Source organism: Stegodyphus dumicola, chromosome 11 (assembly GCF_044657685.1).
Source record: "Stegodyphus dumicola isolate Sdum_Otavi_A_Nest chromosome 11, ASM4465768v1".
In the NCBI taxonomy this organism is placed as follows: domain Eukaryota; kingdom Metazoa; phylum Arthropoda; class Arachnida; order Araneae; family Eresidae; genus Stegodyphus; species Stegodyphus dumicola.
Genome location: NC_140778.1, coordinates 120,867,919 through 120,890,642, shown reverse-complemented (window position 1 = coordinate 120,890,642; position 22,724 = coordinate 120,867,919). Strand labels below are relative to the sequence as shown.

Genomic DNA, 22,724 nt, shown 5'->3' with positions numbered 1-22,724 from the left:
GTCATAAATTCCAATTGCTCGAAATGATTATCAATACTGAATTAATTATATTAAATTTCGGTAATACTAAGTCAAGAAACAAAACGCATTCAGTATGAGCCCGCAATAGATGCATAATGAAGTCAATCAATGAAAATAATGCAAAATGCAATGTGTTCATAATAAAATTCGTTACAGAATCCAGTACAAATTTGCCACGGTTGGATAATAAATAAGTATCCGTGATATTAGTAAATCACATTACATAGATTACAATTCACAATCATTTTATTAAATCAAAACGGAAACAAAGAGCAATATTATTATTAATCTGAACAATAACAGTTGAAACAATTCAAAAGAAATAACCCTGGCAGCAAATTTTGTAACTTAGATTATAGTTCTGACTTATCAACCGGGTATTGTCTAGAACTAGCAATATGATCAGCAACAAAGTTCATGCCTGGAATATGATTTAGCCTAGAATAGTTAAAACATGAGGGTCCAGCGTGACATTCTGTACCCAAACTGTCATGCAAGTCCAAAGACTATGATTGTGTCAATTTGAGACATGAGTTTATTTACTTAGTTAAAGTTATGTGCATTATGAAAACTCATACGAAATACACAAACACTAATATTCGTAATTATAATAAGTAAAATAACTTTCCTCAGCAATGAAAGAAACTGGAAAATTTTCTGTGAATGCTTCCCATCCATACAGTAACGAAACAGATTTTCGAATCTGCAACTAACACCAAAATATAGGTATTCGTAGTAAGCTTTATATTCTGAAAACTGGTGATAACGACGTGGTTATGATGAAAACACGCTACAACAGTTATGTAGAAAGGAACAATAAAAATCTTTAAAAGTTAAATATCTAGCTATTAAAACTTTTGGAAAGCACGTAATTCAACCATCGAATTTTTGAAAAAAGAAAAAAACTCATTTTCCTACTTTTACCGGCTAGATACCATACTTTCACCTAATTTTACTGTCATTTCTATACAGCGTAATATACATACGATGAAATTGGAAAGCTATTTTCTGAGCTTTAGACGTTCACAATTAAAAGAATGATGTTTATAAACTCCTTAGATGGTATTTGTTACTAACGAGTGTTTGAAATACCTAGTGAAGAGATGACGGGTGACCATTACAGCAAAATACTCTAGGAGTCAAAATAACAAAATGCAGAAATATACAGATAAATATAACAATTAATTTCACCACATTTATAAACTATTCTGTAAAGACTAAAAGCATATATCAATTTCATGATGAAATACATGATATTCTAAAAGACTATTTAGTTTACTTTATAATGTAAGGAGTGAAATTTCAAACAGTTTTTTACACTATGCGTAATTTCATATTTATATACAACCTCATCATAAATATTAAAAAATGTATATGAATATGTATAAAAATATATTTTGTATATGAACGAATATGTCTAAAAATATACATATTCATCCATATAGAAAATATATATGTATAAAAATTTGTTGTATAATCTTTCAATTGCTTATATAATGTTTGAATAATTGTAAATGTATAAAATATATTTTGTATATGAAAAGGAAACAAATACATAAAACGCATTTTTGACATACCTACGCACTTTTCACCATTGTATAGAAGGAAGGAATTTTTGCACACACATGTAGCTTTGTTTGCAGATGTTTCATCAAATGTGCATACTGCATCAATTCCATTGCATTTTTTCCTCAGTTCATCTGTACAGCCCGTTACAATTTCACACTTGTCTCCTTGTGTCCCATCTTTGCATTTGCAAAAGCCTTTTACGCATTCTCCCTGATTTTTACAATCAGTTCTTTTTTCGCAGCGTTCTAAAAATAATAAACATTTGAAGACCATGCAAGAATACTGCATTACTGTATGATGTCATATCAGACAGCCATATTAATATAAGTCATATAAAAGAGCCAATATACCAATATACTGTGAATGTATATGTATAAAATTATGGTTAAAGATACCATATAAGCTAATGGTATCCAGATATAATGATATCTAATGTAATTATAGTAAGGATTAAAAAGCATTAAAAAGAATGTGTGGAAAATATATCAGTTTCTAAGTATGTATTTTAAATAGGAAGAAACATATTTCCACTCCTCTCACAATAAATAAATAATTTCTCTGGAATAAATATCGTTCAAGTGTGGTATTTAAATCTTATTTGAAATTCTTATTCAAAATGCGTATTTTAATAAAATTAGCTCTTTAAACTTATATATATATATATATATATATATATATATATCTAACATAAAAATGCTGTATAAATATTTAGAGTTTTGAAATTTTGAGATGATATTTTCTGCGAGTATTTTAACTCAGATGTCCAAGACTAGTCTCAGATGTGCTTTCAAATCATAACTTTAGTCAGGACATAAAAGAGGAAACAGTACTATTCAGTTATCATGAAATATTCTTTGTAACTGACTTTAGAACGGTAGAATATTACACATAATAGGATGTTAAAGAAAATATGACTATCTGACATCGATCTATAATCATTCACATGCTCATGAAAACTCATGTAAAAGATTCACTACATTTATAATGTCTCAGTCATTCTTCGTACTGCGACACTTGCCATAAACTCTATTTAAATTCATAGAACTGTACATGGACATTTCTAGTGTGTCATGATTATGGAAATTCCAAAGTTCTTTAATCGCAAATGAAACTGAGATTTTTAAGCATATTTTTGTAGTAAAAGTGTTTATATATCGAAATTATCTATGGTTTATGCTGCCAATTTCAACAAATTTAAATTAACTTAGAAGCCAAACAACAAAACATCAGCGTTATATTTTCAAATTTTCACAGGACTAGTTTCGATGGTTTTACGGAACCATCAGCCTCAGCTGCAAAAGCGTAAATGAACGAGGTAAGATATAATGATTAGATAAGATAAGATAAGAAAGCTTTTACTACTGGCATCATCTGTTGATGAAAATCCATTTTTCAATCCATCTTTGCCTTCAGCCTTTAAAGAAATTATGTTTTAGTTCTTGTTTCATCAACAGATGGCGCCAGTAGCTTATCTCCTATCCAGGCTTTCTCATCTTATCTTATCTAATCATTATATCTGTCCTCGTTCATTTACGCTTTTGCAGCTGAGGATGATGATTCGGCAAAACCATCGAAACTAGACCTGTGAAAATTTGAAAATATAACGCTGATTTTTTTGTTCTTTGGCTTCTAAGTTAATATTTGTTTGGCGTGTTATTGTATCTTAAAATGTAAATTAGTTAAGTAATTTGTTAATTAGAAAAGTCGTTAGAAACACTAAACAGTCATTAGAAAAACATCTTCTACGTAAATCTTTACTGTGGTTCAAACGATATTACATAGAGCGTGGCTTTATTTAAGTATAATATAAAGAAAATTTCTAAATAGCGTACGTCTGAATTTAAAAAAGAACAGACATATTTTCAATGAATGTAATATTCGTAACAATATATTGTCACGAGTTTATTTTTTACACTGAGTAAACGGCTATCTCTCTAAAGGGCTATCTTGCTATCTATTTTAACATTAAGTAAACGGCTATCTCGCTAATTGGTCAGATATCGCCAAAGTGGCAAAAGTTTTTGGCGACTATTTTTTTTTGTCGCGAAACTAGGCAAGAATTTTGAACCATTTTGTTTCGGCCTTCGTATTACTGGAATAGGTAGTGTAATTGAATAAACGTAATTGATGTTCTGTGCAGCTATAACTGTAATTCGGCCCTCATTTGTCTTACAGAAATTTCGAGAAGCAGAAACTGCTAGAAATATCTCGGCGGCCAGGTGGAAACTATATATGGCTGGAGTGAGCATCTGCTCTCAATTGCTGTTACGTTAGCTCAACATAAGCTCTCAACTACCTCTGGTTTAGCTTCGCTCTTTCTTTAGCTAGGCTTTGCATTGCGTTGTGTTTAACGTTCTTAGTAGTTTCATGTGTTACTACTGATTATACTTTGTGATACTCTGATGATTTACTGGAGAATTTTTGTGGAAAGTTCCAGAACTGTGAAGTGTTTGTTTTGATAAAATATATTTTATCATACTTTAAGTGGACCTGTGTACATTCAATTGTGTTACCAACCCGTACGCAACAATATTAAATACTGCACATTTTTATTTTGCTAAGAAATGGTGTAGCTGAAGGTTTGATGATGAGCAGTGTAAATTAATGATGAGCAATGTAAACATTGGAGTTTTAATAATTAATAAGCATAACACTTTAAACTATAATAAGAATACACAAGACTGGTGTCATTATTTTGAAATGAACAGATTTTGTTGATTTAAATTCCGTTAGATTTAAATAACAAAAATTCACGATACCTAAAAGCAATAGAGACTTATTATATATTACACGATTATTCAAAAAGAAAGAAAAAATCAATGTGAAAGAATTATATTTCTTAACAGAAAGAGTTTCTAATCAGGTTAAAGTGTACCTCTGATATTGAAATTTTATTTCTTGCGCAAGTATTCAAGTTGACTGAGTGATCATAAGCTCATTAATGGCTTGACGTTTGGATTTTCGTGAGCTCCGCTGAAGCACCTTCAGGAATTTCTTCATTTTTCCTCCAAATCTTGTGGTCTTGTTGAATCGACTTCGAAAATCATACTGCCCCTTTAAAACCAAACCTGTTTTAGCGCACCCGGAAGTGCAGAGTAAGTTTTGTCGAAGTATCATCATAGCGTTTGTCAACAGACAACTGAGCTTCGAAGGCGAGCTTATGTATCCAGAAGGGACAGAAGCCCTACTGAACTGAGAAAACTTGTCCTTCAGACTGTAAGTGATTTGTTCCTTCAGAATAGTTAAGAGCTACGAAATAGAACTTGGAAATTGTTTAATTCGTTTTGAATAACCCTATACATTGGATTTTATGCAGTAGAATCTTTTTGGTCTTTGATATATCACACATGCTATAAAGAGGCAAATTTGAGAAGGAAAGAAATAATTTGGCAATTTTACATACCTGCACATTTTTCGCCGTTATAGAATAGCTTTGGGTTTTTGCAGATACAAGAAGCCTTGTTTTCTGCTGTGTCATCATATACGCACGTTGCGTCAGCTTCAGAACATTTTGCTGCCAGTTCTTCTGTACATCCTGTTACAATAGTACACTTATCACCTGCTGTACCATCTCTGCATTTGCAAAACTTGTTCACACATTCTCCACCATTGGCACAGTCAGAACTGTCGCTGCAGGGTTCTAAATATATTATGTGTATTTTAGAAGGAAACTAGGAAAAATGACTATTGACTAAATTTACGCATACATTAATTGATTATTTACAAGGTCAAAAATTCTAAATACATATCGTTTTAAACTGCTATTAAATATCCTGCAAAATCCAAAGATTAATTGAAAACTATGGAAAAGAGGAAAAAAAAAAAAAAAAAAAAAAAAAAAAAAAGAGATGAAAGACGTAACGTAACATAGAAGTAATCAAAATCATTTGCCCTTTTTTATTGAAGAAATACTTGGTTATCGCTCCTTGATTTTAAGCCATTGATATTTTTATTGAAAAAATTATGTTTTTATATGTAAAGGAAAAAGACTTTCGCTGAAAAATGCACTTAATTTTTAGATTTTGGGTAGGTGGGTACAGGAATGAATCTCATGTTTTAAGAATGCAGTGCTCTCAACCTGATAATCAATACTTCTAAACCGAAGAGGTAAAATAATATTGAAAAGTTCAAATTAAAATACTTGAGGTACTAAATTTTAATTCATGCATATGAAGCAAGCGTTGAAATAAAAGTTAAATTATTTGATGCAAATGAAGAAAGATCATGCGTATGTTGGAAACTCATAAAGAGTATTCTTTATAACTTTTTTTAACATTCGCATAATCTTTCTTGGATTATGGTTCCTAGCCTTGGATTATGGCAATAAAGGTTGATATTTGTAATTATAGTAAACAAGACTGCTTTACTCTGCAGTGAAAAATACTGGAATAGAGAGGCTGTTCGCACATTTTTTAGACGATGTATATCGTATTCACAAAACTAAATTACATGAAATTCTTGTGTTTTAAATGTTCTATTTAACATCCCTTATTCTGAACTATCTTTCGACCCTGCAATTTCCAGGATAATAATGCCTTTTGAAGTGGCAGAAGAGGTATTCTATCCCATTCCTCCCGAACAGCTTTCCAGAGTCCTGTTAGGGTTTTGGGACAACGTTTGGATAATGCAGTTTTTAAAAGTCCGAAAGCACAAAAATCCATAGGTGACACATCGGGAGATTTAGTAGGGATATCAGTGAAGGGTATGGCCTTGATACCAGTTTTTTGTTCCATTTCTATTAGGAAATTTACAGTGGATTTGGATGTGTGACTGCTAGCTTTGTCCTGCTGGAGTTTCACAGATGGATGGCACTGTGGGTAAAGCGATGGTATTTCATTCAAAAAAATTGGCGATAAAATATGTTCCTGATACTATTTGGAGTTAATCTTGACATTGTTTTGCGCTCTCTTTATTTTTAACTTGCCATTATAAGAAAAACCAGCAACAATCATGAATCCCTTAGAAAAACTTTCTTTCGATTCTTTGAACCATGTACTTAAATTTATTTCTTTCCGTTTATGATAATAAAGGTTACAGCCGAAAACATCGCGGACGAAAACGTCGCGGAGAAAACAACGGAAGGCGAAAACGTCGTGATACAAAACATCGCAGTTCTAAAACATCGTGATACAAAATATCGTCGTCCAAAATAAAGCGGTTCAAAAATTTCGCAGTTTAAAAACATCGTCGTCGAAAATATCGTTGTAAAAAATAAAGTATCTACAAATCATTGCATGACGATAATATCGCAGACATGCTTTTTGCAGGCTTTAATAATTGTAAATGGATATTTCCATAATGATTTGTGAGCGCAAGATGGAAAGAAGGATAATTTTTACTTTCATATTTTTTATTAACTAATAAATTTTTGCTGAAAATGTAAGAAGGAAATTTTAGCATAGAAAATTAAGTCAACTTAATAGAATTTTAAACTGACATAGTTTACTAACAAAGGTCATTAATAAATCATTTTTTATAAAGTTTTTACTTTTAATTTTTCATTAAAAGTATAATCTAAAAATGTTGAGAAAAAGGAAGCTACGTAACTGCGTGACCTTATCTATAAAAATTGCTAATTATGAGATTATTTTCTTCCCTTTTGTTAATCTAATACTCTTATAATGAAAATTATTTCTTGTTCTGCTTCAGTTTATTGTTAAGTATTAAGCTTCCTTCTTACTTTTTCAGCAAAAATTTATTAGTTAATAAAAATATGAAAGTAAAAATTATCTTTCTTTCCATCTCGCGCTCACAAATCATTATGGGAATATTCGTTTACAATTATTAAAGCCTGAAAAAGTAGGTCTGCGATGTTATCGTCCTGCGATGATTTGTCGATACTTTATTTTTTACCGCGATATTTTCGATCGCGATGTTTTTAAACTGCGAAGTTTTTGAACCGCTTTATTTTCGACGACGATATTTTGTACCACGATGTTTTAGAACTGCGATGTTTTCTCTTTGCGATGTTTTCTCCCACGATGTTTTGTAGCACGACGTTTTCGCCTTGCGTTGTTTTCTCCGCGACGTTTTCGTCCGCGATGATTTTGCCGCGATGTTATCGGCGGACACCATAATAAATGGCTCTTTATTTGTTACAATTATTTAAATACACCCATGCTTCATCTAATGTGACAATTGTTTTCCAATTTTCTTTGGATAAGTGTTTCTCATATAGAATTCTGCAGCGTGTCCTGCGTTGAGCGATATGCTTTGGAAGAAGACGATACACATTGCGGTTTTTCGCTTTCTTAAGATTTAAATCAACGTTTATCATTTTGTTTACAGTGGACACCGAGCGTTTTAATGATTTTGCAACTGTTCTTTGACTAGGGGGATTTTCTTTTAACATTAAACAACGTACCTTTGCAGTAGTCGCAGATGTCCGTTTTTTCCTTGGATACTTGTTTGGAATTTTTGTCCCACTTGAGGCTCCAATTTGACTTTTTTCCCCTTTCTTGTTGATGATATTACCTATGGACGCTTTAGATATCACAAAACCATGACTCTCACATCGTTTTTAGATAAAGGAGTATGCATATTTCTCTTCGGAAAGAGCGGAAATGTAGCCTTCAAACCACTGCTTTGTTAAATTCGCCATTTTGAATAAAAACAAAACTTTCAAGCCCTTTCAAGTTCAAAGAATCGAAAGACGATAATTTTGACTTTTAAAAATTTAGTACAATTGCAATTACTTCTTTTGCAGCAAACGATTTTTTATTACCGCTTACCAAAATCGTCTAAAAAATTTGAGAACAGCCTCTGTATTTTCTGTAAATACTTCTTAACATGAATAGAAGCAGAAAAGAATATTTTGTTTAATGGAACACAGATCATATGCCCATAAAGGCGAAATTAACAAGTCTTCCACAGCTAATCATAATTGGAAATTTAATCATAATTTGGATTAGCATCTTATTTGTCGCGAAATGCATCTTATTTTGCAAATTGGATTTTCTTGAAGCTTTTCATATTCACAAAAACTTGCGTTTGCTTAGTTAAGGACTTGAAGTCCAATCCAATCCTTCCTAATGCTTTTAAAATACTATTAACGTTTCAATTTTCAGTATTTCTGCCGACAGATGACGCTTCGTTTTACCCCTGTTAAGGAATAAATGCAACCATGGCTTTTCTTTTAGTTTTAGATTACTTTGCTCCTGATGAAGTTGGAGCTGAATCTGTTCGCCCTCCAAATCGGTAGAGTTCTTGTATAAATCTACGACATACACCAGGTCTTTGCTTTGCTAATTTTATAAAATCATTATGTTCTCGAAACTGTTGCTAACGTGATTACGAGGAAAACAGTCTACAAAAATTAAGTTGCAATATAAAATCTTTACAAGTTCAATATCTAATGACTAAGTAAAAAAGAAGGAATTCATTTTCCTGCTTCTACCGTCTGAATGCTACTATTTCGCCTAATTTTAGTATCATTTCAACACTGCGTAATATATAATGAAATTGGAAAGACAGTTCCTGAATTTTTAAGGAAACCCAAAAATGAGAGAGAAAATTGTTGTTTTGAAGCTCTTTAAATGCTCTTTAGTATTAGCCAGTGTTTGAAATGGCTAGTGGAGAAATATCGGGTAAATTGTACGAAGATGCTCAAGGAGTCACAAATCAAACCTTATGTGACAAACTGCACAAAGATATCAAATAAATATAACAATTAATTTTACCTGATTTATAAAGTATTCTTTAAGGATAATTAAGATTAAAAAATATTTTAAACCCATGAAGAAATACATGCTATTCAGAATGACTGTTAAAGTAACTGATGAAATTTCAAACACTTTCCACGTATTTTTGATTGCATTTAATTTAAACTTATTGGATTGAATTAAATCTGCTTTGTCGAGAGCGCATAAACCACAATAGAATAAATGCACTCTTTAATATTCACTATATTTGTTTATCATAGCGACACTCTGTCGCTAGGTTCACTTAACAGCGTTATATTCCGTTCATATAATAACTCGGAATGCACAAAATTATATCATTTGAAGAATTATCTAATCATTGCCACATGTTCTATTCAAATACTATAATAAATCTAAAACGATGTATAAAAGAAATTAAGCAAACAAAGGGAAAAAAAAACAGTTTTTCACAGACGATTTAGTATTTCTCATTCAATTAGTTCAGTTCTCACTTCCCGCCAAGGCAAAAATACATAAAATCTCAAAATATCTATATTAACAATTACGAAGTAAATCTTAAACACTTTTTTTCTCGAATAAATTCCAGAATGGATTAAGCATGATTTAATTCGCAGTAATAAAAGAAGGCATTATCTTTGTTGTTGCGAAGCTTAGTCTCTTTAGATTGGCAACAAATCTACTATTTTGCTGTTTCAAATGTACAGAAATATATTCGCCATGTTATTTAAAAATTAGGCTTAGCTACAATTAAACAGCTTTTAAATTGTTGATTAATTGTACAAATATTGCTTACAGATTTACTAAAGGTATAAAAACCTTAATCGAAAGACAAGAACAACATAATTCAATCATTTTTAAAGCAAAAAAGGCACAATTTACAAACATAAACTGAGACTGAGAAACTGAGATTACTGAGCCGGGTAACAGAGTGGATATATATATAAATATATTTATATACGTTTGGTGCAGCCAATTGCAACCAAAATACGAGCTGTACATCTCCTGTTATAGTAGTCCTACATACAAAATTTCAAAGTTCTGTTTTCGAGTTATGCGAGATACGTACATACGTATGTACAGACGCCACGAAAAATTCTCTTCAGAATTCATTTTAAAGTAATTTTATAATTTTTTTGGAAGAAACGAGTCTTTTATTCTGTCCTTACGTACAGATTTCACGCAAAAACATCGTTAAATTGCATTAGAAAGCGGTCAAAATGGATATTTTGGTTGAAATATGCTGCCTGAAAATTTTTGAGATTATAATACTTCCTTTTTACTTCGTACAAGGAAGTAAAAATGTATGCTTTTGTATTTGAAATGGAGGTATATGCGTAAAATGCATTTTTAACATCATTTAAACATACCTACGCACTTTTCACCATTGTAAAGAAGGAAGGAATCTTTGCACACACATGTAGCTTTGTTTGCAGATGTTTCATCAAATGTGCATACTGCATCAATTCCAGTGCATTTTTTCCTGAGTTCATCTGTGCAGCCCGTTACAATTTCACACTTGTCTCCTTCTGTCCCATCTTTGCATTTGCAAAAGCCGTTTACGCATTGTCCTTTATTCTCGCAATCAGAATCATCTCTGCAGCTCTCTAGAAATAATATATTTTAAAGCGATTATATAAAAATCTAAAGCAAGCTTACATATATATGTTGTTGTGCATTGTTTATGTAGGAAATTTAAAAACTGAAATATTTTGTAACTTTATAACTTTTTCTGTGAAGAACAAATATCTGTGTTGGAATACCTGGAAACATAAAAATAATTTCTGTGAGATTAATATCAGACTAACTTTACAGTTTTACCAGAATTTAAATTGATATTAACAAGTTTTAGAAAACCGAGTTTTTAAATTTTGAAGGTAAATGTAAATTGATAGTCGATTATAGTGACTTATTGAGACTTTTTGTGCTAAGGTAGAAATTTACTCGAAAGGCACATTTTTTGAATTTCTAAAATTGCACTTTTTAAGGTATCCAAAAAACGAATGTGCAATTTTTTATGGCTGGATGTTGGAAACTCAAATCATACAGACTTGTTTCATATTTAAAATAAAATTACAATTCGTTTCAAAAATTAAAGAAATAAATTTCATTTTTAATTCAGCTGAAAACATTAATTCTATCTTGAGACTGAAATTTTAAGCTCTTTTGAGAAAACCTATTTAATTAATGATGATCTTCAAACAGGAATGTAAGAAAGCACACATAAGTAAATTTCTTAATTCAGAGTGCAAGTTCATTCATCATAAAAGTATTTTATGTCAACTCCTTCAGTTTTCAGATTGAAGTAATTTTCAAATTACATTAAACCAAATTAAATAATTCATGTGTACAAGATTCATATTAAGTTTTCCTTATACTGAAATATTTTAGAAGATTAACATACCTGCACATCTTTCACCATTAAACGATAGTTTTGCATTTCTGCACTTACAGGAAGCTTTATTTTTCGCTGTTTCGTCAAATACGCAAGTTGCGTTAGCTGCAGTACATTTTGATACAAAGTCATCTGTGCAACCTGTTACAATTGTACACTTGTCGCCTTCTGTACCAGCTTTACATCTGCAGAAGCCTCTTGAGCATTTTCCTCCATTGGCACAATGAGAATCATCAATGCAGAATTCTGGAAAATAATATGGTATGGATTTAAATATGGCAAACAGTTTTATCACTTAAGTTTATACAGGTTCATTGGGATGATATACAGGGTTTATCCGGTAAGTAATGAGCCTCATTTTTTTCTGTTACAATTTATTGATCGCACACATACAAAAGCTTAATATTCCTCAAAGTGCATACCTCCCGCATCAATACACTTTTACCAGCGATATGTCCATGCTGTATATGCATTTTTAAAGTTCTCTGCCTGGATGTCCTTTAAAAGATCCGTCATGATTGCTTGAATGTTCTCCACAGTGCCCAGATGATGCCCTTTGAGCATCCGTTTCAATCGAGGGAACAAAAAGAAATCCACCTGGGCTAGGTCGGGACTGTTAGAGTTAGTGATAAACCGTTGCTATGCCGATCCGAGTTGGGTAGGACGTCACACCAGGCGAATTGAGAGCGCGAATTGTCATGATGCAGTTTCCATGACCCTTGGAGCTCCTTTCGAACTCTGGTGTACGTGCTCTAACGTTTGCTCTAACATTGCTAAATGTTGCACTAACGTTTCTTTCGTCGTAAGTCTGACAAGGTCACTAGACAGTGGTTCATGCCGCACCACTTTCTGACTTGCGGAGAACTCGAAGGCGACTAACTCTGGTACCGTTAGAACGTTTAAGGTCCCTCCCACTCCTGTACAGCACCCTTCGGCGCTGCACACTCGTTTCAGAGTTAACTGGGGCTCGTTACTTCCCGGACAAACCCAGAAGGAAAATGTTCAGGTAGAATAATATAGAAAGAAATTATCAATTTTCGAACAGGACATATTCCGTTTTCCTTCTAAGATGCTCTTGGTATGTTGATATTACACAAAACAGTTATTTGCTTAAGCTGAGTTGTATGATTGCTTTTATCCCGTCATAAGATGTTTTTCACTTGCTATGTATTAGCTGATAGTATTTAAATTTGATGGTTTATATAATGATGTAAATATGAATCTTAATGAATGAAAGTTTATGAAAATAGGCACTTAAGTAAACAATTATACAATTTTAGCTAATAAATGCTGTTTAAATGCAGTATTTGTTTAGCATATTCAAAGAGCCATGCCAGTCAGAGTGGTTGAAGCTTTGATCTGCTCAAAACGTCTTCCTCGAAGAAGAAAGTATGCATATTTTGAGATCAGAGCAATAGAAAATATAGCCAATGAAAGCAATGTGATTAGCAGTCTTTATATTCTAGTATAAATAATTTAAAAAGTTGTTTAAATTTGAGGCTGTAACAATAAAAAATAGAACATTTTTGCGTTGTGTTGTTTTCTTCGCGAAGTTTCCGTCCACGGTATTTTTACATGAATCCAATAACCTTAGGATGTTTTGAAGATGTATCGTCGTGAATAGAAATCATGATATATTTATTAATATAAAGATATACCTGAGTTACAAATACAGTGTAACAAATAAAGTATCGGAGGTAGGATATTAAAATAAGGAGCATTTAATCTGTTAGCCATTTTCATTTTGATGTAATTAATGCATCATTAATTACTTACCAATTACTTGTATCCGCCGAAAATATTGGGGAACTAAATGTTTTAGAAATTTAGAAAACATCCCAGTCCGAAAACGTCGTCGACCAAAATGTCGTGGGAGGAAAGAAAGCAAGAAAAAACATTGCAGTTCTAAAGCACCATGTTTCAACAATTTTGCAGTTAAAAAACAACATCGTCGAAAATATCATGGTAAAAAATAATAAAAAGAAACACCTATAAATCATCGCATAACATCGCAGGCATTCTATTTTCAAGCTTTTGTAATTACATATTCACATACTGATTTGTGACGGCAAGAAAGTATATAAGGAATATTTTAAAATTTGAGTCTTCCCAATTCCGTTATAATTTACAAACCAACATTCAAACGGTTTTAAATGTGAATTAGGTTCCCTGAATGCTCCCCTGTTGAACTGATCAGCAGCAGTGATCGAGGAGTAAAGTCGCTGAAGTTCGATGCGGCAACTGAGCATGCGAGTTTCATGGTTTTCGAAATCATAACTTCGATAAAAGCCACTTCCGAGAAAGTTCTTCGCAAAGTCATCCCTCCTGTTAAACCGATGATGCTAGTGGGCTTTGCATAGTTAAATAAACTCAAATCCCCTACTGAAATATTATGCAGCTGATACTTTTCATTATATTTACAAATCAACATTCAAACGGTAACCTCACTTTGTACTTGTATGTTAACGGCAGTTTGAAAACACGAATAACAATAACACGATTTAATTTTTGCTAAGAGAAGATCAAATTAGTAAAGGTGAAAGAGAATAATCTGATAATTTGCTAATTAACTAAGCAATTTAGGATAGAGGTAACCTCAAGCAGCTACTATTCTTCCTGTTCCTAATTATTTTTTTATATTATATTTTTCATGAGAAAATACAATAAAACCTTATAAAAAGACTAATTAATTAGTGACCTATATTAATTAACTACGTAAGCTTAAAATGTTAATTGTTGTAAGCAGATTTAATTTCCTACTCATTTTCAGTTTTTGAATGCTAAAATTTCATTTTTACCTTTTGAGAAAAAATTAATGACAGTTAATTAAACAGTTAATTAAAAAATATGAAATAAAAATTAAAACTACTCTTCGTTCCTTCTTGCACTCAAGAATCATTATTCGAATATGCATTTACAGCTTTTAAAGCCCGAAAAATGCATATCTGCGATGTTATCATCATGCGTTGATTTGTGGGTGCTTTACATTTTACCCAGATGTTTTCGACTACGATGTTCTTAAACTGCGAAGTATTTGAACAGCTTTATTCTCGAAGACGTTGTCTTGTACCATGACGTTTACAACTGCAATATTTTCTCCTTGCTTTCTTTTGTCCACGTTGTTTTGTCCGACGACATTTTTGCGTTGTGTTGTTTTCTTCGCGAAGTTTCCGTCCACGGTATTTTTACATGAATCCAATAACCTTAGGATGTTTTGAAGATGTATCGTCGTATTTAAATTATTCTGAACTATACCAAGTAAACAAAATGAAACTTAATATTGAGAATCGAAGATTGTTGAACGTTGGATATCAGACCTAAATTGAGAATCAAAGATCTTTTTGTCGAATTTTGAAACTCTCGTTAAAATGGTGTACGGTGATGGTGATTAAAACTATAGCGCTGTAAATATTTAAAATAAAAAGTATTCATGAAGTATTATCTAACTTCGATATTATCTGCTTTCCTTCTAAGTCACCTTTGGCCTTCAAAACATTAGCAAATTTATATGCATTCAATGTTTCATGTTTAGCTACAACTCTGGCGTGGATAATGAGTAAGATTAACTAAGATAATTGTTTTATCACTATTTTTGTATTTTACCCACAATTTGTATAACCATTGGTCTTTAACGCGATAAGCCCAATTCCTCTGCTTAATGTAACAAACTGGATTTCAATAATTACTGATACTTTGTTTAACTGCGGTCATGTTACTGACTCTTACATAGAGCTTCAGGCTCACTTCTTCTTTTATTGTTATGTATCTTTTGGTTTCTTTATTGTATAACAGGAATGGCTCGTGGATACGAGCCAGTTTCTTTCGAGAGTCCTCCAAGAAGACATCCTTTCGTTTAAGCAAATAGTCTAAGCATGCTTTACCGTACAGATAAACAGAACCCTTCTCTATATAAACGGATTCATCCTATTCTATAAATAATGTATTGGTGGTTAAAGTAATGTTAACAGTGAACACCGGTACTCTTTTCAGAGTTTCACTTCCAGAAAAATAGTGGGCTGACTTCATGGAACTTCCACTATTTATTAACAATAAGCTTGCTTTCAATAAAATACCGCAAAGAATGTATTCGCCTTAGGCAGATACGAAAAGGAATGGATTGCTTAGACATAAATACCTCAACGAATGTATTGTTTCTAAGACAGGTAAACGTTTGCTCAGCCCTCAATAACGTAGCGTAAAAGGATAATAGATAGAGAAAGTATGACAAAGTATTATGTATAATTAGATCATTGATTTTTCTTAGCGCTAGAAAGAAGCTGATGGAAGACAAAGTAACAATCCACATCGAATTTTCCAAAACATTGTTTCTTGCTTTTCTTTTTTTTTTTCAATAACGCAGTCGCAAATTTGAATTTAAGTCTTTCGAAGAGAAGAGTTTCCTGATTGTAATCTACATAAAATATACAAAAGTTAAAAAAATTTAATACCTATGATAATGATATATATATCTGAATTGAATATTTGATATAAAAAGTTTTGCATTCATAATAGTTTATTTGTTTTTAAATCCTAGATTATTATAGAAGCATTTGCTTTTGTATGAACATAACTGCTCATCTTCCTTTGAAAACACATTTAAAGTGAGTTATTTTGTTTGAGAATGTGGTAAACATTTTGTACCTTTGTACAAATCATGAAAACACTGATAATTTGAATAATAAAAATTAATTCTCACACTTGTTATACATTTGTATTAACTTGCATAACTGATATCTGATACATAAAATGCATAAACATACATTTAAATTTTTTTGTCTTACCTCGGCATCTTTCAGTTAATATGTCATACGTCTTTCCCTCTTCTTTACATTTACAATACACTTCCTCTTCTTCAATATCGTATAAGCATATTGCATTGGCTTCTTCACATATGTGCCCTCTTCTCTCACATTCTTCGACGATCTCACATCTGCTGCCACTGGTACCATTCTTGCACAGGCAGACATTATCTATACACGTACCGCCATGAAGACAGTCAGAGCTCGTTTGACATTTTTCTGTAGTTGAATACAAATTGAATTTGATTATTATCTAACTAATTGTTCGTAGCCTTTACTGTCAACAAATACAAAGCTATATGACATTTAAAAATATTTTTTTATGAAAATATGTATGATATTATATTAGAAAAATGCAATCAAACTTCTGTTCACGAATGTAATTTTTTTCCCTAAATGCTATCCGCCACCCGAAACTAATTTAGCTTTGGGAAATAAATATAAATTAGATTAATTCGTTTCTTAAGCACAAATGATTGTTTATTTAAACTTTTTCTATATTAATTCGGAACATATTTATGTAGCAAATCAAATGGGAATCATTAAGTCTAATTCCCAATAAAAAAAAAAATGCTTGCTAAAACAGAAGAATTCTTAACTTTTACCGTAGTTATACGAAGCAGAGTTGACGAAGCAGACATGATCGGAAGGTTGCGAGGAAGGGAAAGGGGAAAAAGGTTTTGTATAGAATAGCAGGTGGTAAGGTCTCTTCTATAAAAATATCAGGCAGGTGTCTCTCTACAGCTTCTTTTTTGTTTTATACACCTCTTAAGGCCATTCGAATCTGCTGAGATCCAGCGGAGCCTTCACAAGTACAATATAATTTCTCTGCTTATGTTTTAGAATTTATTTAAAGGGAAACACAGAATTCCCCAAGGTCAGTAGATGAATAAGGTTATGTTAATTCAGAGTTAAACTTTCCTCTTTTGGCTGCTTGAGACAATGACTTCTCTTTATCTATCTGCTGCGACTTACGAGTCGAGGACGTCAAAATCACCATCCTGGTTGAAACTTAGTCAAAGAGAGCAAATGTTATGGTACAGTAACCTCAGTATCTCTATGAAAACACTTATGCTGCAGCTTACTTCTATTTTACCAAGGTGACAAAATTCTATAAACCCCTGCACTTTACGCCATTTTGCAAAATTTTCGCAGCCTGGAGAATTATAATTATTTAAAATCAAGCAAAAAAGTGACCTTAGGTTGGAGTAAATTTTAAATAAAATTATCTCCCTTTTCTTCTTCTTCTTGCTGTAAAAACATTTCCTCTAGAATCGTCTTTCATTGCTCATTTTAGTAGTTTTTCCAGTTCTTCGCCGCTAAGCCTATAAAAATAGGCTTAGTATATACCATAACTTCTAGTATGCCTTCACTATTAATTTTTCAAACCCATGGTTTTGCTTAGAAACAGATCTCATAGATAACAAAATTCGCAGTATCAAATCTGTCAAAATCTTTACTTACAATACAATCCAGCCATAATTTCCTGTTGCCTGAATTCACGATCCTGTAATTCATTTGTAGCCAAATTTTGTCCATCCATGTTAAGTAATGGAGAATATTTGAAATCTTGTTTTCAGAATTTAATTTTTTTTTTTTTGTGTCAGATGTTACTTGAAATACCTTTGGATTTCATTTATTGCTAGCTTTCATGTTCATCGTTCGAGACACGGGTCCTTAATCCATACTATTCTTATTCAGAAAATGTTTTAGTGATGAGAGGTGTTCAGAATCCAAAGTTTATTAGCATTTATGTGACTTGAAGTTTATAAATTTAGTAATTCGTGAAAAAGTACTTTTAATTAGATTCTCTACACTACGGATTTAAAATTTTATTTTGTATAATTAAAATTTCAAGCTACAGATTTAAAATTTCGGCTGCTCTTCAAGGAAATTTTAAAAAAGTTAAAGAATACGTTAATTAATCGCAATTAAGTTTTAAATAACCAATAATATTGTACTTAAAAAGGGGACTGAAAATCAAAAAGCCCCTCTTTTTTAGTATAAATACATTACAGTAATGAGTCTTACAATATAACCAAAAAGTTAGGAATGTCATAATCTAGTGATATTTTCAATTTATTATTAACTTTGTGGACAATGAATTTCAGTTTCATTATTCCAGTAATTAATAGATACAAGTATTGATTCCAGCCTTTTAAAGAAAAAAATATACAGAGCGCAAATAATCAATTAGTCTGTAAAAATTTATTTTCTTAAAGAAGAAACGTATTAGTCAACACGTTTTATTCCAGTACTATACTATTATGTTAACCCTTTGAGTCTCAAGCAGTGCGATCGCGCTGTTTAGATTTTATGTCAAGAAAACCCAGTACATTTCAAGCAGTGCGATCGCGCTGTTTAGATTTTATGTCAAGAAAACCCAGTACATTTCAAACATTGCGAACAACTGACGGTGCACTTGATGTTGATGGCACTTCATTTAAATAACGTGCACATGGATGTAAAATAAACAAAGGGCCATCGCGCTGCTTGGGTCTTTTCGTACTTATTTTAGAGAAAGCGCGGTTGCGCTGTTTGGGATTCTTCGACAGTATTTTTTCAATATCCCCTGGGACTCAAACGGTTAAGCAATGAAGAGCAATCCTGTATTTCATGCTATTTAATGTAATATCTCTTGCCTTTTAGAATTAGGAAAAAAAAAAAAAAAGAAGACTTATATTTGTGGAGATTTTGAATAAAACTATCGATGCCATTTTTGGAGGAAATAATAATGAAACATAACAAGATATAACTTAACTTTCGAAGCGATCGGAAGAATTGGATTCAAATTAGTGTTCAAAAAACTCTTCAAGTGATGAACTGGATTTGCTTAAAGCGTTTTTTTAATATTCAGAACAGTTAAACATTTTAAGAACGCAACAATTCCAAAAATTTGAAAGTTTCGGAAATTTCAGTCAACTTTCATCCAACATTTTCTGTTATCTTTCTTTTTATGTTTCATTACAAATTAGACGCTGTTATGTTCAGCTTCTCTGTGAACTCCCATTGATTGCTAAACAAATATGGTTGTTAATGTTCTTATCTTTGAAAAATTTATTTTCTGATGAAAGAAGGACTTTTGACTGAGCATTCTCAAAATCAATAAAACTTTATTTAAAATCCACGCCAGTTTAAGATTAATCAAACGTGTACTTAAATATAAAAGTACTCGGGCTTAATAAATAAATAATTGTTCTTAAGAAAATTAAAAGAAATTTAATTAATTAAAATGCTTGAGAAGATTAAATTACACTTAAAAATAAATAAAAATTATTACTGTCAACATGAAATAAATGATTATTTAATTTAACAGTATACGAAAAATGATATAACAGGCAAAAGTTAGAGACAATTTTATAATAATGAGTTTTTTCATCTTGAACACTTTCGGTTTAAAAGAGAAACAAGTATGAAACATGAATAAACTTACCTACGCATGTTTTACCATTATATACCTTTGCCTGATCAATGCATACACAAGACACTTTACTTGATGCTTTATCAAATATGCACTTAGCATTCGCTTTAGCGCATTCTCTGTTCAGTTCCTCTGTGCATCTAGTTAGGATTTCACATCTGTCTCCTTTTGTACCTTCTCTGCACTTACAAAAGCCATCTGTGCATTGTCCACCATTTTTGCAATAAGAATCATCAGAACAGCGTTCTAGAAAACGATAGATTTTTATGAAATTAAGAAATATATATTTCAAGTAATTCAAATCTCTAAATAAAAGTGGAGGACATAACAACGCTTATAAGCAAAATATAGTAAAAGTAATATATAGTAAAAGTAATATATACAGTAAGACCCCACTTAACGCTGTTTCGTTTAGCGCTGTTTCGGTTTAGCGCTCTTTTATTTCAACCCGGGGATTCTCCGAAATTGTGCGCAGCGCTAGGTTTCCAAATAACATATCCGAAACAGTGTAGTTGTGTTTCTTGCTTTTTAATCATTTGAAACAACATTTGTTGACATTATTGTAAGTTTAAATTTGTATAATACTATAACGATTAATACAGTGACAACTATTATGATCTTTAGTTTTTATCATGGGTGATAATAAAAAACAAGAAAAGAAAGCAACCAGAAAAAATATTTCACTGGAAACTCAAATGCAAGTGATTAGAATATTAGATTCTGGTGAACGTCAATCTCAAATTAGTGCTGCATTGATTTTGGCAACTTCAACAATAAGGACAATTCTTAAGAATAAAGAAAAAATACTGTCATCGGCAACTGCAACTACATCAAGCTCTGCAACTAGAATTACCCGTTCTAGAAATAACATTATAGAGGAAATGGGAAAACGACTGTCTATATGGATCGACGACGAAATTGAACGCAATATGCCATTAAGCCAATCTATCATAATGCCTTCTTGACAAAAAGGCAGAAAATTGGAAACCCAGAATAGACTGAATGATCTGACTGAGAATTTTATTTGTTTTTAAAAGTATATGCGTTTATATTGTTTTTATTTTTGTAAGAAATAAATGTTTGATTTTATTTTTATTAAAAAAACATTATTAAATTTAATGCCTAACCATTTTTTATCCGTCTTCCCCTAACCCCATTATTTACATGTTAAGATAGCCTCGCTTAGCGCTGTTTCGCATTACGCTCTACTTCGATGGAACGTATCCCCCGCGTTAAGCGGGGTCTTACTGTAATATAAAGTAATATATAGCCTACATATAGTAAAAGAGGAAAAAAGAGTTATGTTAAAATTTTCCTTAGCATTTCAGGAATATCGCAGTTCACCTAAATCACTCACGGAGCAAAGTGAAACGTGGTAATTAGTTAAGGAGCAGGAGCTTAGCAGTGTAAGCACATTACATGTCTCAGTCCAATAGATTCAGGCTTATATCCTCAATCGTATTTACAGTGCTGCTCAAAGGGAAGTGAAAGCACGGTTGGAAGCTTCGTGGAAACTGCTAACTTGTCAAAAATGTGTTTTCTAGAAATTTCCAGAATATCGCGAAAGACTGGTGATTTATGTTTTCTGGTTTTATTTGAGCTATCCTTAAAACGGAAATATCTAAATCAATTGGGAACTAACCGATGTATACTATAATTCACGAAATAAACACATAAATAATTCGATCGCGAAATAGTGAAAGTATCGAAATTAAATGAAATGCTCAGTAAATTTGCTATTAAGAATAACTGAATAAATAAGAAAATAAATTAATAAAAAAAAATCTGAAACGTTTCAGATTTTAAATTACGTCCAAAGGGGCGTTTTTTAACATTTTGTGTGTTACCTTTCTTTATTAAATATCATGTTCCTCGCACTTAAACCATAAGATCCAGTGCAACAGCAATATCGCAAAATAGTTTTAAAACGAGCATATCTTTAGAATTTCCGATACAGAGACTCACGCGCTGGAGATAAAAATGTTTTTTCTGCACAACGTTGCCATTGCTCGCTTTGAAATCCTTGAGTTTGTTAATCAAAAATTCGTCAAAGTTTTAAAAAATAGGAAATCGATCATAAAACAAATTTCAAATTTCAAATTTGGTCTTCCACATGCTCATATTCGTTGGAGGATTACGTTATTCAAAATTCGATGACTCTATGTACCGTTATTTTATGACAATGGGAGAAATATACATACATTTATGCAGATTTTTCATTATTTAATTTCTTCAAATATAATGCAGGACTCTAACATTTTGTGGCAACAGTTTGAAAAGTGAACCGACATTTATGAGTCCGACGCAAAATGCCAAAACGAAACTAATAGTCCTTCGGGATTCAAATCCCTTTGGACTAAAAATACAATGATACAGAAATGCATGAAAACCAAATTATAAATAAGTAAATTCAGGTATTTAGAAAAGTGTATAGCAATATCGAATTTGATAATCGGACCTACGCTAATTTTCTTTACTGAGTGTTTCCGTTCAGATAGTATTAGTCACTCAATGCTTTTACTTACAATTGTTTATTTTTATTATCATACTAAGCGTGAATGAAAAAGAGTAAGTGACGTCGAACTGAACGTCTAAGAACGTCTAATTGAACGTCTATGTATGTCTAAGTAGGTGACGTCTAAGTAAAATTAACGTATAAGTAATAAAATATTTTGTCAAAAACAAGTATTCAAGCATTTTCTTCTGTATCATTCTAAAACAGCCCGGCGATTGAAAGGAATGTGCAAAACAAAATTTCTCTTAATATTGTGATCGAAGAGAAAAGTTTGACTCACTATAGAAGTTTCTGAAATTTGAATTAAGCACGAATTTTTTTTCATCGGTAAAGCTTTATTACCATG

The 22,724-nt window shown here is 31.8% G+C and overlaps 1 protein-coding gene across 2 annotated transcripts in view; it reads right to left on the bottom strand.

Annotated features, from left to right (window-relative positions):
* Positions 1-22,724, bottom strand: part of LOC118193838 (uncharacterized) — a 147,310-nt gene that overhangs the window by 88,261 nt on the left and 36,325 nt on the right. The window contains exons 10-15 of one of the 2 annotated variants that reach the window (XM_085827179.1): positions 19,876-20,109; positions 16,425-16,661; positions 11,653-11,889; positions 10,619-10,855; positions 4,994-5,230; positions 1,599-1,835 (exon numbers count right to left, since the gene is read on the bottom strand). In XM_085827179.1, the coding sequence (XP_085683305.1) occupies positions 1,599-1,835; positions 4,994-5,230; positions 10,619-10,855; positions 11,653-11,889; positions 16,425-16,661; positions 19,876-20,109 (1,419 nt within the window). The remainder of the gene's footprint in view (positions 1-1,598; positions 1,836-4,993; positions 5,231-10,618; positions 10,856-11,652; positions 11,890-16,424; positions 16,662-19,875; positions 20,110-22,724) is intronic. The other variant, XM_085827180.1, reaches the window with a different exon arrangement.